Genomic DNA, 15,078 nt, shown 5'->3' with positions numbered 1-15,078 from the left:
TTGTTTTGGGGTAGTAAAACCACTTGGAGACCAGTTAGCAGCTTAGAGCATTTTCCAGACTGTTACATAACCAGCGTCTGGAGAGGATGAGCTGCATTAATCCTCTCATTGTTTATATTTGTCATGTAGTTAAGGTTGCACTATTTGTGTTATCCCGGTTTCCATCTCATTAGAAGAAGTGTAGTTAAAGGCCGCGTTATAGGAGCCGCCTCTGACTGCGGTGGTTACACCAGCATTTTATGGTGCATGGTAAGTTCTGGTTACTCTGTACCTGGCAGGTCAGGGATGGTTATAGTACAGCCTTAATCTCTGCGATTATGGCTTCCGATACACAGGAAGTGAGAGAGTTCCTTTCCTCGTTATCTGTCATTAGCGTCTGTAAGGAGATATACAGAATTAGGCCTGAGCAATGGAACACAACACATTGTAATGATTGGAAATATAAAATATGAACACATCTGTATATGGAAAGTATTCATATTTGGTCAGAATCTTTGCTGCGTCTCTGGGTTGTTGTTTTTTTTACATTGGTTTATAAATACATTTTATTATATAGATAACAAACCATACAATACATAGACTATGACTAAGATTTCTTGGTTTTGTTGCATATGACACATTTATATATTTTTTGTTTGCAACAAACCGCACTAGTTTGTATCGCAGCTTATTATTGTCACTGCAATCCCCCTGTAGTATATGCAAAATTAATTGTGACTTAAATAGCTTACCCCATTCTGTTCATGCCCTTAGAAGTGTTTTCTGCAACTCTGCTGCAGTGCATTGTAACTACTATCCTCTCTACCATGTGACTCTGCTGCAGTGCATTGTTACATTGTAACTACTATCCTCTCTACCATGTGACTCTGCTGCAGTACATTGTTACATTGTAACCACTATCATCTCAGCCATGTGACTCTGCTGCAGTGCATTGTTACATTGTAACCACTATCATCCCTACCATGTGACTCTGCTGCAGTGCATTGTTACATTGTAACCACTATCATCTCTACCATGTGACTCGGCTGCAGTACATTGTTACATTGTAACCACTATCATCTCTACCATGTGACTCTGCTGCAGTGCATTGTAACTACTATCATCCCTACCATGTGACTCTGCTGCAGTACATTGTTACATTGTAACCACTATCATCTCTACCATGTGACTCGGCTGCAGTACATTGTAACTACTATCATCCCTACCATGTGACTCTGCTGCAGTACATTGTTACATTGTAACCACTATCATCTCTACCATGTGACTCGGCTGCAGTACATTGTAACTACTATCATCCTTACCCTGCAACTCTACTGCAGTACATTGTTACATTGTAACCACTATCATCTCTACCATGTGACTCTGCTGCAGTACATTGTTACATTTTAAGAACTATCATCTCTACCAAGAGACTCTGCTGCAGTACATTGTCACATTGTAACCACTATCATCCCTACCCTGTGACTCGGCTGCAGTACATTGTTACATTAAATCCACTATCGACTTTCTCCCATTCCATTTTGAATGTTGCACAGGAAGACTAATACCGGTTCTTAATGTAAAGGTTGATCTCACAGGTAAAGGGAGCACATAACGTTCCCAGTCTTCCCATGATAGGATTAAGCTGTAGTTTACCTAGAATTTATATGGACCTTTCAGATCAACAGTTATGTTTATCTATGAATTAATGTAGTGATTAAGTTTTGACCGTGTTACAGAAGACAGGTTATCTCAGTATCTGTGCTTCTCTTCTGATGTTCTTCTATCCAGCAAGTAGTTATTCTGCTGATTAATACTCAGTATACAGATGCTCGTTGTATCCCTCTTTATGTACGGTTACAGAAGGTATTTTACACCTAAAGGTGCGTGCACTATCTTTGCGCTCTGGCTGACATTGCAATGAGAAACGCTTCCAATAAACTGCAGAGTTCAGTGGGCTGAATACGCTTCACACATTTTATTGAACTGAAATGCAATTGAATTGTTCCCTTCTGTGTTCACATTTGTTCTGAAAGAGTTGGCAGCTTCCTATATTTAATGTGGCACCCCAGGATCTCAGCTCGTACCAAAATAACCCATTTAACATATGAAATCTCTCAAGCTTGCAAAAATGCAAACTTAAGATTTAAGAATATGTGTATAGCCTGCCAAAGAGTGAGCCGTCAAGTAATAGTTTATTACAACTCTACAAGTTCAAGATTTCACGGCTACACGCCCTTGTGGTGGTGAAATGGTGTGGTACGAGCGCAGCCAAATCTTCTACTATAGGAACTCGCAAATTCTTTTATCATTTCTGCTTTTTTAACGCAGCTCTTATGTGTTATTGCAGTTTCCCATATATCCGATTTATTGTAACGGTGAGCAATATGAAATGTCTCAATTGTGATCAATCACAAAATTACTCATACAAATGTGTCCCAATCCTTACAGCAAATAGCTGAGAATGCATCTTGTTACTCCATTCTTAATCTTAAAACTTAAAAATAATATTGACTCGGGCCCAAGGGGGATCTCACTTCATTTTGGTTACAAATGTCCTTTGTTCATCCTGTTATGATTTATTATATTTCTGGGACAACATGAAGCAAAACTATCAGAAATCTCTGCTGTAAACTGTACAAGTGTTAGTATAACTCAAAGCAAAATCCTCTCTCTTTCCATTGGGTACATGGGAGAAGCCTGTGTGGCTTGTACAGCTGTACGTTACCCTTTTATTATCCACAAGTGATACACCTTTATGTATAACTCCATGTAAACAGTATTTGTAGAATTAGAGTTCAGCGAGTTCTGATGGCCTCACTTATAATCGGTGAGTTCTGATGGCCTCACTTATAATCGGTGAGTTCTGATGGCCTCCCTTATAATCGGTGAGTTCTGACGGCCTCCCTTATAATCGGTGAGTTCTGACGGCCTCCCTTATAATCGGTGAGTTCTGACGGCCTCCCTTATAATCGGTGAGTTCTGATGGCCTCACTTATAATCGGTGAGTTCTGATGGCCTCCCTTATAATCGGTGAGTTCTGACGGCCTCCCTTATAATCGGTGAGTTCTGACGGCCTCACTTATAATCGGTGAGTTCTGATGGCCTCACTTATAATCGGTGAGTTCTGATGGCCTCACTTATAATCGGTGAGTTCTGATGGCCTCCCTTATAATCGGTGAGTTCTAATGGCCTCACTTATAATCGGTGAGTTCTGACGGCCTCCCTTATAATCGGTGAGTTCTGATGGCCTCACTTATAATCGATGAGTTCTGATGGCCTCCCTTATAATCTGCGAGTATTGATGGCCTCACTTATAATCGGTGAGTTCTGATGGCCTCCCTTATAATCGGCAAGTTCTGATGGCCTCACTTATAATCAGTCATTTCCCCAAGTAAAGTTTTTTCTAAGGTCACAACAAGGTGTTGCTGTTAAACAAACTTTCTTTGGAAAGTGTGTGCGAGAGCAGTTCACCATTACCATTATATTAGTTTTGTACAGAGACGTTAGAAAATATAATATCATATTTATTACAGACATCAGCAATTGGAAATGTTCTGGAAATTGTATTTTAAATGACTATTTTTTGCTTTGCTCAAAGTATGCAAATAATTCTCATATTTCCTGTTTTGCTTCTTTTCTATGATGTCTTATTTGGGTGTTTTTGCGATGTTATGTTGAATCAGAGTTGGATGTATCTGCACTTTGTGCCTATTTGCATAACCCCGCCCTTTCAAGCACCTGCTATGAACCTACAGATTGATTGAGCTACTTCCACTTCTATATTGTTTGTTTGAGAAACATGTCATCAGTAGCTGATGGGAAGTGCTGGTGCTATATTAACATTTGCAGGAGTTTGGGGTACCTCCTGGTTATTCAGCTTTCAATTTAAAAACACATATATGTATGGCCCAAAAATTGGGACTCTCATTGATTAGAGTTAGGACCACCCCATTAGCAGAAGCGCCTGGAAGTGGCAGGTGGCTTTCCATACGTTTGCAAATGTGTGCAACTGAGATTTTTGCATTTTTGCAATTTTATGCTGGTTATAGCAGTGTGCTGGGGGAATTTTCTTTGTATTTTTACCTGCACTGTGCCAGCACTTGGGGGAACGTTCCCAAACTCTGTTAGAGAAATGTATGTATGCTATATCATAAAAATGTATCTTGATTAATAAAGATCCTTTTATCTCCTTTTTCAACCAGGTCACCTTTTCCACAAATTCAGGATCACAGAATCTGACTGGTATAGAATCAAACAGAGCATTGATTCCAAGTGTCGCACAGCCTGGCGCAGGAAACAGCGCGGGCAAAGCTTGGCAGTGAAAAGCTTTTCCCGAAGAACTCCCTCAAACTCTTCATACAGCACCACAGGTAAGTCCCCGCCAGGTGGTGTACCTTTCAGCCAGTGGATGAATGAGGCAGGGTTCCTCGCAGCCAGTGGATGAATGAGGCGGGGTTCCTCGCAGCCAGTAGATGAATGAGGCGGGGTTCCTCGCAGCCAGTGGGTGAATGATGGGGAGGTACCTCGCAGCCAGTGGATGAATGAGGCGGGTACCTCGCAGCCAGTGGATGAATGAGGCGGGTACCTCGCAGCCAGTGGATGAATGAGGCGGGTACCTCGCAGCCAGTGGATGAATGAGGCGGGTACCTCGCAGCCAGTGGATGAATGAGGCGGGTACCTCGCAGCCAGTGGATGAATGAGGAGGGGTTCCTCGCAGCCAGTGGGTGAATGATGGGGAGGTACCTCGCAGCCAGTGGATGAATGAGGCGGGTACCTCGCAGCCAGTGGATGAATGAGGCGGGTACCTCGAAGCCAGTGGATGAATGAGGCGGGTACCTCGCAGCCAGTGGATGAATGAGGCGGGTACCTCGCAGCCAGTGGATGAATGAGGCGGGTACCTCGCAGCCAGTGGATGAATGAGGCGGGTACCTCGCAGCCAGTGGATGAATGAGGAGGGGTTCCTCGCAGCCAGTGGGTGAATGATGGGGAGGTACCTCGCAGCCAGTGGATGAATGAGGCGGGTACCTCGCAGCCAGTGGATGAATGAGGCGGGTACCTCGAAGCCAGTGGATGAATGAGGCGGGTACCTCGCAGCCAGTGGATGAATGAGGCGGGTACCTCGCAGCCAGTGGATGAATGAGGCGGGTACCTCGCAGCCAGTGGATGAATGAGGCGGGTACCTCGCAGCCAGTGGATGAATGAGGCGGGTACCTCGCAGCCAGTGGATGAATGAGGAGGGGTTCCTCGCAGCCAGTGGGTGAATGATGGGGAGGTACCTCGCAGCCAGTGGATGAATGAGGCGGGTACCTCGCAGCCAGTGGATGAATGAGGCGGGTACCTCGCAGCCAGTGGATGAATGAGGAGGGGTTCCTCGCAGCCAGTGGATGAATGATGGGGGGGCTCAGATAAGATTTTCCACTTTTAGTGTTGATATTCTCCTGCTAAATGCTTGATTTTGCTTAAATGTGTATATATTAGTCTGCTTTATACTGTGCCCTAGCAAATGGTACAAGTTATTGCCGGTGGCATGAGTTTGCCAGCTGCTGGTGGTTTAGCTCCCAGATATAACTGAAGAAGAGCCCTGAATGTTACATGGCACAGAAAGTCTTTGGGCCGTAACAGAACATGATGGTTGAATTGTTTTCACTTTGTGTGAACAGGGTGGGACTTGGTGTTTAGCCATTATGATTTAGGTTTGTTGGTTAGTGGTTGAGAGTATTGTTTGCTTGCAGGCGGTGTAATAAACTTGGAATTTAGAGCGTGTGTGTCTGATATTAGCGCTGATAGTGGATGACCGTGTATATATAGCGCTGACAGTGGATGACCATGTATATATAGCGCTGACAGTGGATGACCGTGTATATATGGCATTATGGTAGTTTCCACTTTCAATAAATTTCAACTCTCCACAGTGAGTGTGTAAAAGCATGTGGCAGATTATATTAGGGGGATTGGGGCATTGGCGTAGGTCATTGTGTTAAAAAGAACCTGTCATGTTGAATGTTTATTTTACAAAGTGGTTTGTGAACTTGTTCCCCAGTAGTGGGGGAGTGACCACCGCTGCATGGGGTGAGGCTGGTACAGGGTCTGGGGGGTGAGGTTTGCTGTGTATATTGATATAATCATATTCAGTGGCAGATCCATAGGTGGCAATCGGGACAGTCGTTCCCCGCCTAGCAGCACTCTACATACCTTTGCAATTTTAGCTCAAAACATTTTGCTTTTCAGTCACTGAGCAGCGGTTCCTCTGCAGTGTTTATTTATTAAAAAAAAAAAAAAAATCCAGTTTGAGGCTGTAGTACAGAAGTGCCAAGTCATCTTCTGTATGTTTACAACTACTGTGATGCCTTGCGCTGCTTCAGAACCAAGGTGTAGCATGCAATTCTATTGGTTGGAGATAAAGGAGACGGGAGCTTGCACTGTACAATGTTCTCCTGATTACTGTGATTGGGCAGACTGAACACGATCTTGTCCGTATCCTATCGCCAGCCATATGAGTGGGTGCCACTGACTGCAGGCGGGTGTGACTTACTTAGTAGGTGTGTCTATTGCTTTCTAAAACAGAGATACTCAGCCAAATATATAAATATGTATCTGTGTGTATATCGTTGGAATAGTGCAATAATCTGAAGATCTCTAAAGAGACTTTAAACTTCAAATTATTAGTATAGCTATAAAGGGGACAAGGCTGTACAGAGTTTTTAGCTGTATACAGTTGTCACAGACGACTGACCTGTGCACCCGGCAGAGCACAGTGGCCAGCGCAGATGGCGCGGCAATTCTGAATTGAAAGGTAAGCGTGTATGGCCAGTCACTTGTATGGTTGGAAATCTTGGCTTTCCCGATGTTTGCATAGGGCATTCCTGGCTCCTGCCTGAGTTTTATAAGCAGAGTTGTGGAAGAGCTGTACATCTTATATTAAAAGCAGCATTTTGGAGACTCTCCCAGATAAAAGGGGATCAGAATTTATTCCCCGTACTGGTCTTTTGGCTGCTCATTATAAGTAACCACTGTATCTTCTGCACTGGGAGCCAAAATCTGATTGCAATGGAAAAATTCAATTCTCCAAATGTGACTTCATTCCAATAGCCTGAAATGAAAATACATTAAATATTATAATTATAATCTTCTTCCCGCGCATATGATCAGAGTCCTCTAGTTATCCCAGTTATGGTTACAGAGTGAATGTGTTTTGGGGTTTTTGTTTTTTTGGCAAAGGGAGTCCCGACCTTTCCTGCACCAATGTGCACTGCTCGCATTGCCAATCCTTGTAGATTGTCAGCTCTGCCGTTTGTGCCAGTTTGTAATTGTAAGTTAGATATATTTCCCATTTGTGCAGCCGTACAGACATTGCCTGGCACTTTCCAAATAAATCATAATAATACTTAAAATAATACATATCTTTGTGGGCTTTGGCGCTGTGGTGGGTTCTGTATTTACAGTAGTATTGGGATTGTCTCTTTAATGATCTTGATTTTGGCAAATGGCCTGCTACCAGTATTACATAAATACAATCTTACGTTAGTGTTTTTCTCTCTGTTTTTTTTTTTTTTTACTGCTATGAAATCACTGTGTCTCCATATTAGCTCTACACAGCAGTTTGGTCTCAGCTGGTGGTATAACTTTCAAGGGGTCCACCATCAAAATTCTTGTGGCCCCCCTACAACCTGCTAAGCAGGGCCCCTGTGTGTCCCATTCCTATTTCTGGTGATTACAATATAGTTCTCCAGTGTCTTTTATACAAATCAGAAGACATTCTGGTGAATAGTCTGTAAAAAAAAAAAAATAAAAAAAAAATTCCTCCCTCTTGTTCCACCCAGATAGTGGTCCATTGGCTGTTGGAAGTTTGCAAATCTCTGGGAGTAAAGCTACAAGGATAACAGCTGCAGCTTCATAATGTAGGATTAGTCCAAAACTACATAGCAGCTTTGTATGAGCTAAGCATGTTGTGTTACCCAATTACATATCAGAATGTTTAATACATCTTATTATAGAAATATTTATCTACCAGTATACTGCTGCCCACTCTGAGAGACATGACCCGTCAGCCTCCAGGAAGCCGGCCATCCCACTACTAGAAGCCTACTGAGTCTGTTTCCTCCCCTATCTGTCTACATAGTCAATGGCTTTACGCAGGGACTGCTTGCAAAGTTAAGAGATAACATTGATAATTTTTGCTAAAAAAGTAATTTTTAATGGGAATCACAAGAACGATGAACTTCTTCCCTGACACCTTTGATCTTTGCGCTGTTAGCTACATAGACAGTCGGACAGAGGGGCCGCTGGCGGCTTCGTCCCATTTACACACCAGCTGAAAACTGTGATGTTGGTCTTTAAAAATCTCTAAAACAAACAAGAGTTTTCGTTTGTGAACCATCAGTTCTGATCCTGCTGTGACATAATATATGATGTCTATTTTTGTGAGCTGATTTGGCTCAGACTGAGAGCTGAAAATCATCTTAACGGCTCCCCGGGGCCATTTTTAGGCCCCGATGTCTGCCAAGCACCCACCGCGTCCAGAGCTGCAGACTGTACACATCTCCCTCCCCTCAGCTCTCACTCGAAACATCCCAGATATGTGTTCATTCTGAGAACTGCACCAGCATCCAGGTATTCCGGGCGTCCCTTGCTAAGTACCTGGAATACTGAAATAAAGATCTGGCTTCTGATGATTGAACTTACAGCTGCTTCCTTTTGTGTATGAACATCTGCAAAACAAACTATGTCTTAGAGACAATCTTTCTTAGCACAATTCTGTCACCATGTAGATTAATCTTGTTGCTCTTTAACTCTCTGTACTATTGGCTGAAATCAACATGGTTCTGTATAGATATTGCAGAGTCGGTTGCAGTGAGTGGTGCTCTGTAACTAAAGGTGTTAGGACAATATGAATTGTTGGATGTTTTACTTATTTTGCAGGGGCTTGAAGGCGGAATCTGCCGATAGCGCCTATATGAGGTCTGTGATCCACGAGCTGCAAACACATAATACATTAAAGAACTGTTCACTTCTAACAAAATTATATTTTATTACAAAAATTATATTTTTATTTAAGAAAAACACTGTTTAAGTTATTCAGTGATAAATTAACAGTCTGTCATGACAGACTTATACAGAGTGTGATTTTGGCAGTCTCCTATTGTCACTTTAGACCTTATTGGCTGCATATTATGGTGTGGGTGGTCCCGTTGATCCTGGTCATTATCTGATTTGGCGAGACGTTCATTTTGTTTGGACAGTGACTGCATGTGAAGCTACGTTGTCTACGTTCATTGGTAACCTGAGCACCAAGCAGCTGGTTGCTTGGTGTAGTTGTGCAATATGGGAAATAATACTTTAATCTGAATAATAATGGGAGTAAGCAAAATGCAACCCTGGGCTCACTGATGGCAATGCGTGGCTCAGTGGTTAGCACTTCTGCTTCACAGCACTGGGATCATGTGTTCGATTCATGACCATGATTTTATCTGTGAGGAGTTTGTATATTCTGGGTTTCCTCCGGGTGCTCCGGTTTCCTCCCACACCCCAAAAATTCATACTAGTAGGTTAATTGGCTGCTATCAAATTGACCTTAGTCTCTGTCTGTCTGTGTGTGTGTTAGGGAATTTAGACTGTAAGCTCCAATGGGGCAGGGACTGATGTGAGTGAGTTCTCTGTACAGCGCTGCAGAATTAGTGGCGCTATATAAATAAATGGTAATGATGCTGCAACATCTGGCAATTGGCCCAATTTCCCGATGTCCAAAAATAATGTTATCAAGATCTGTTGGAGCTTTGTCGGTCATGTTTGGTGGCCCACGGTTTGACACTCGAGCAGGGTAGACTGTGGATGGTGTGAAGCAAAATCACCATACTCATGTCGTAGCTGTTCCAGCAATAATGTAGTTTATTAAGCTGATAAGCATGTAAGTTTATTGTCTTACTCAAACTTAATTTAATGGATTTGATCACTGGTGCTTCCATACCTTCATTGTGTCCTCACACGTTACAGTCCACTTGTTGGACTTGACCAATGTGAGCAATTTATCCATATAAGGGAATTTCTGAAGTTCTCTGATCTGCAGAACTAAACAGCTATGTATTGTGATCTGCACCTGCTCTTTCAGATCAAATGCTTACCGAAATTACATCGTGGTGGGCGTCATTGTTCTGGTATTCCGTCAAAGCACAGGATGGGCAGCAGAGGAGGCCAGATTGCAACATGTGTGTGAACCTTCTGTCAATCATTACTGGTCACCTGGATCCCTACACTCGTTCCCACACAAAATCTTGATTATCTATTTTTATTAATCTGTACGCTGTATATTTTGTTTTTTGGACATCACTACTGTTAATGAGAGAGTTGGAAACCTAGAAGCTTTTGAGCTCTGATGCAACCTGGACTCTGTATTCCCATCTGAATATCTTGTGTCAGACCGAGATCATCTCCAATAAATCTTAAGTGGATTAAGCATCTAATGGAAACTAGTCACTGTTTATGAACTTGGAAGGCACTGACAACAGCTTTTTGCTGAATCTAGAATTTCACTCAACAGTTGTGATGTGCAAAATAGATAAGTTCCAATGAACACAGGATAATACGCTTCCTCTGTGGGATTTCCAGAGACTGACAGGGCCAGTATGGTCATTTTTACAGTAACCTCCTGAATATTGCAGCACATTCGATGTGTTTAATATGCATGTAAAGTAAGAGCTCCCACATTATACTATCAGGCCTCGTGCTCTAATGTCCATGTGACCTTTGTACTGAACGCTTAAATCGTAAAGAGGATTTTGTTTATGGCCATAGAAGATGTGATATCCTTAACAATTTTACCAAGGCTTAAAGAAAGATAAAGTCCAATCAGCAGCCGATTCCTATGTACACACTATACACGGTTTACACCATTTACCTCATCTGTCACAACCATCGGCTAAAAAGATGGTGACTGCACAATCCATAGAGATCTATGGGCACTGCTGGTCCTGAGTGCGTTCACACTGCAGAATTTGCCCAGCTTAGTTCCATCATTTATAGAGATTTTTAGTTCAGTTTAAAAATCAAATGAAACGATACGATGGGCTTTGGAACAATAATCGTTCATCGTTGCAGTGTACACACTAATGCGATATCGGGCCATTCGGTGGTTTATCGGGTGATTGGCCCGATAGTAGGCTGAAAACACCGTACTGTGTACCCAGCGTTCCTAAACAAGTTTAATTATACCATTAAGGTCTCTTTATCATATGTTGTTGTTTTGTTTAGGTAGCAGCTGGTAGAGAAAATGAGCCATTCACATTGATTCCTGAACTAGAAAAACAAATGACCAGACACTGAAAACTGCCAAACCACATTAGAGTAGCCAGGTTATAGATCACTAACACTGCTGTGTTTTGTAGGCTATTTATGGAATGAATTATGCCTTGATTTTACATTTGGCTGAGCATTTGAAAGGCGATATTGAAAAAAGGAGAAAGGGCCAATCTTTGTTTTGATTCAGCACTAGACCACTAAGCCCAAAAAGTGAAATTTTCGTACATGATGAATGATGGTAAAATGTTGTTCACACTCATCACAAACACAAAACATTGCAGCTTGCAGGAAATGCCAGAGGATACTCAGCAGAAAGTGTAATTAACAAAGAATAAACTTGTTGTGACATAACTGGCCACGTCCATGTGTTTAAATGAGTCTATCAGTGCATATAGTATTTATCTTACCCAGGAGACTGCAACCAATCACTCAGGTCAATGAAGCTTTAGGATTTTCTGCGCTGTCCCTTCCCCCTGCCAGAGTGACGCAAATAATTCTATACAAAGGCTTCGTACGTTATTTTATAGCATTTAACTGCATTCTCATAACCTCGAGCGTCAATTTTTATGTTGCCAGAGCATTCAGAAATATTAACACTTGGTAACAATACAATGGATTTCTATGGGAACGCTCATTAAGTACAGACTGCATGAAAGATTTGCGACTCCTTAATGAACACGTCAAACACTCTGTTAAAAGCACCGACTGTTCCATTTCAACACAAATTAATGAAACCGCATGCAAACTATACTTTAGATGGTATTACACCGCGGACAAACTCTATTAAATGTTCCTTTATTCCAACCCAAGCTGCGGGTGGAGCTGTTGCCATACTGGCACACTTTTTCATGTATGGTGGACTTGCCCCTGTATTGTCCCATTCTGGGATAAAGTAGTATTTATTCTTAACTCACTGTTTGAACATTCAGTCCCCAAAAGACCCATGGACCTTCCCTCCCTCCAGATGTGAGCGACCAAATTATAAGATTGATCTCTCCCATCCTCGCAGCTGCTAAATCCCTAATTTAATAAAAACTGTAAATACCCCTGGCCCTCTTACCATCAGGGCTCTTATGAACCTTATTTGGCACAATGCAAGAATGGAAAGTATCAGATACATTCTTGTATATGAGGGAAAGTCTCAACCGTTCATCCTCTTTGAAGACGCCCTCCCCACTTTAACCATCCAAGCCTTTCCCCGAGCCCTCTAATGGTCCTCCACGAGGTGTCTTTACTGACTTTATAAACTATGAGGTTTGGCATCCCATTCCTTTTCTATGATCGTCTTGGTGATTTCTGTATATTTTTATATTTGCACTTAAAGTTATTTTGTTTTCTGTTTGTCTATTAATTATACCTGTTATGTACCTAGTCTCTCACCCCCCCACACCCGCCCCCTTTTTCCCCTCACCCACTCTTTTACGTAAAAGACAAAAAGCAAAGAAATTCTGTTATTATCCAATATAGTTTAGCGTGATTGTTTATATCAATTTCCTTTATAAATATTTATTTTTTAAAAAAATGCGGACAAAGTAAAAGTTATTGTCCATCCTTCAACTACTGTTCTCTTTCAACACTAATATTCGGGCCCTTAAGCAGCTTTATTTTATTTTGTATGTGTTCACTTTCAACAAAGGAATGGGACACACGCATGCAGCTTAAGCTATTTCAGGTTTAATATTTGTCTGAGGAAATTCAACTTATGTATATTGATGCCCAGTAGTGAGTTAATTTGCTCTTTTAAAAATGTAATACAGATACAACAAAAATGTACATTTATCTATTCCCACCCACCAACAGAAGTTACCTACCTGACACTTCTATTTCTGTTGACATCATGACCATAAATCCCACCCCACAAACTCGCTGCCTAGGTGTGATCCTTGACTTAGAACTATCCTTTGTTCCCCACATTGACTTTCTATCTAAATCATGTTACATACATGTAAAAAACATTTCCAGAATACATACTGTACGTATATCTCACCAGACACGACAGAAACTCTTAATTCATGCACTCACCATCTCCCGCATTGACTATTTCAATTCCCTCCTTACTGGTCTTCCCCTAAACAGACTCAAACCCCTACAATCTATTTTGCACGCAGCGACCAGACTGATTTTCCTTGCAAATCGTTCTTCCTCTGTGAGCCACTCTGTCAGTCTCTACATCGGTCGTCTGTTGTTTTACAGAATCCAATATAAAATTCTTCTACTAACCTACAAGGCCATCAACAAAACTGCACCGACATACATTTCCTCACTTATCTCAAAATATCTCCCAACTCGACACCTCCATTCTGCACAAGATCTGGGACTCTCTCCCACTCTCATCTCATCCTCCTATTCCCGGTTACAGGACTTTTCTCGAGCTGCACCCACTTTGTGGAATTCCCTCCCTCGCACAGTAAGACTTTCCTCTGATCTACAAACCTTCAAGTGTTCTCTGAAAACCCACTTCTTCAGACAAGCTTATTATATTCCTCAGCTGCCCTCTAACCTACCTTCGTTACCCTGTTACCACCCTTTGCACAATTCACACATAACCCTCTGACCCCTGACCAACATTGCTGTGTGACTGGATCACATAGCATGCAAATCACTTTTTACTTTTGTAATCCGGCTGGCCCAATATGCAACATGTAGTTTTAACCTCATGTATCCGACTCCTGTTGACTTACAGATTGTAAGCTTGTGAGCAGGGCCCTCTTACCTTTGTCTGTTTTACCCAGTATTTTTTATTAATGTGTTTCTCCCCAATTGTATAGCTCCATGGAATTTGCTGGCACTATTATAAATAAATGATGATGATGATGGCTGAGTGCAACAATGGAACTAATTTAGGGTAAATATAATTTGATGGTTTTATATCCCCGAAAGCCTTTGAGACTATATACCAGTTTCAGCGTAGAAAAGAATGTGTTTGAGTCAGGAACTGAAAACGCTAATTAGACCCTTATGTACAGCACAGATGTTGATTCTTACTCAGCTCAGTGTTCTGCGTCTTGTAGACATCATAAATAGCAATATCCAGATTTTCCAAAAATGTACTTCTTTTTTTTTTTATAATTGTTTTGATTCTCCCTTCCCCCCTCTCTTTTAGTACAATTATGTGGCTACTTCTGTTCCTCTGTCTTCATTGACGTTCTACAAATACTCATTTGACAATTACCTTTTTGGATTTTACTAATGTGAAACATACATTTTATTTTTAAATTTTTTTAAAAATGGCAAAAATTTTGGAAAGTGCAATTGAGTGTTTCCTCTGCACAACTGTTCCAAATGACTAATTATTTATTTGGTTGAACCTTTGCTGACTTCTATCCACTGGTCACCGGAGGGGTCAAAACAGTGGATCACAGAAATAACTACATGACCTAATAAATGTGATTTGAAACGCTGACAGCAGCATTGTAAATCAGGGTTAGAAGAGAGAGTCAGTGTGAGGTGCAGTTAGAAATCGGAGCTGTACACCGTATACCTAGGCGGGGGCTCATCCCAGGTCATTAATAGGTCAAGCTTTATTTGAACCGAACATGGCTGACTAGTCAGCAGAGATTTTTCTTTTTATTACCTTTCAGCTTCATTTACAGCAGAGTCAAATAGAAGATGGAATTGGCATGTACAAACACTGGCTAGTCGTTAGAATAGATTGGTACAATATGTTTTCAGCTTTTGATTGGCAAAGGTTTTTTCTGTAATATTTTTCTACGCGTTTGACCCGTCAAGCCACATTAGTTCTGAAATTCCATTTACAGGAGAGAAAAAATATATAACATTTTTATTTTTTTAGTAGGCAAGATT

At 41.6% G+C, this 15,078-nt stretch overlaps 1 protein-coding gene across 1 annotated transcript in view; it reads left to right on the top strand.

Moving 5' to 3' along the window:
• Window positions 1–15,078, top strand: part of BANP (BTG3 associated nuclear protein) — a 266,965-nt gene that overhangs the window by 132,012 nt on the left and 119,875 nt on the right. The window contains exon 9 of the mRNA XM_075189302.1: window positions 4,185–4,352. Within this exon, the coding sequence (XP_075045403.1) occupies window positions 4,185–4,352 (168 nt within the window). The remainder of the gene's footprint in view (window positions 1–4,184; window positions 4,353–15,078) is intronic.

Source organism: Mixophyes fleayi, chromosome 10 (genome assembly GCF_038048845.1).
Source record: "Mixophyes fleayi isolate aMixFle1 chromosome 10, aMixFle1.hap1, whole genome shotgun sequence".
Classification (NCBI taxonomy): Eukaryota; Metazoa; Chordata; class Amphibia; order Anura; family Limnodynastidae; genus Mixophyes; species Mixophyes fleayi.
Note: the sequence above shows the minus strand (reverse complement) of the source record. Positions and strands in the feature narration are given on the sequence as shown.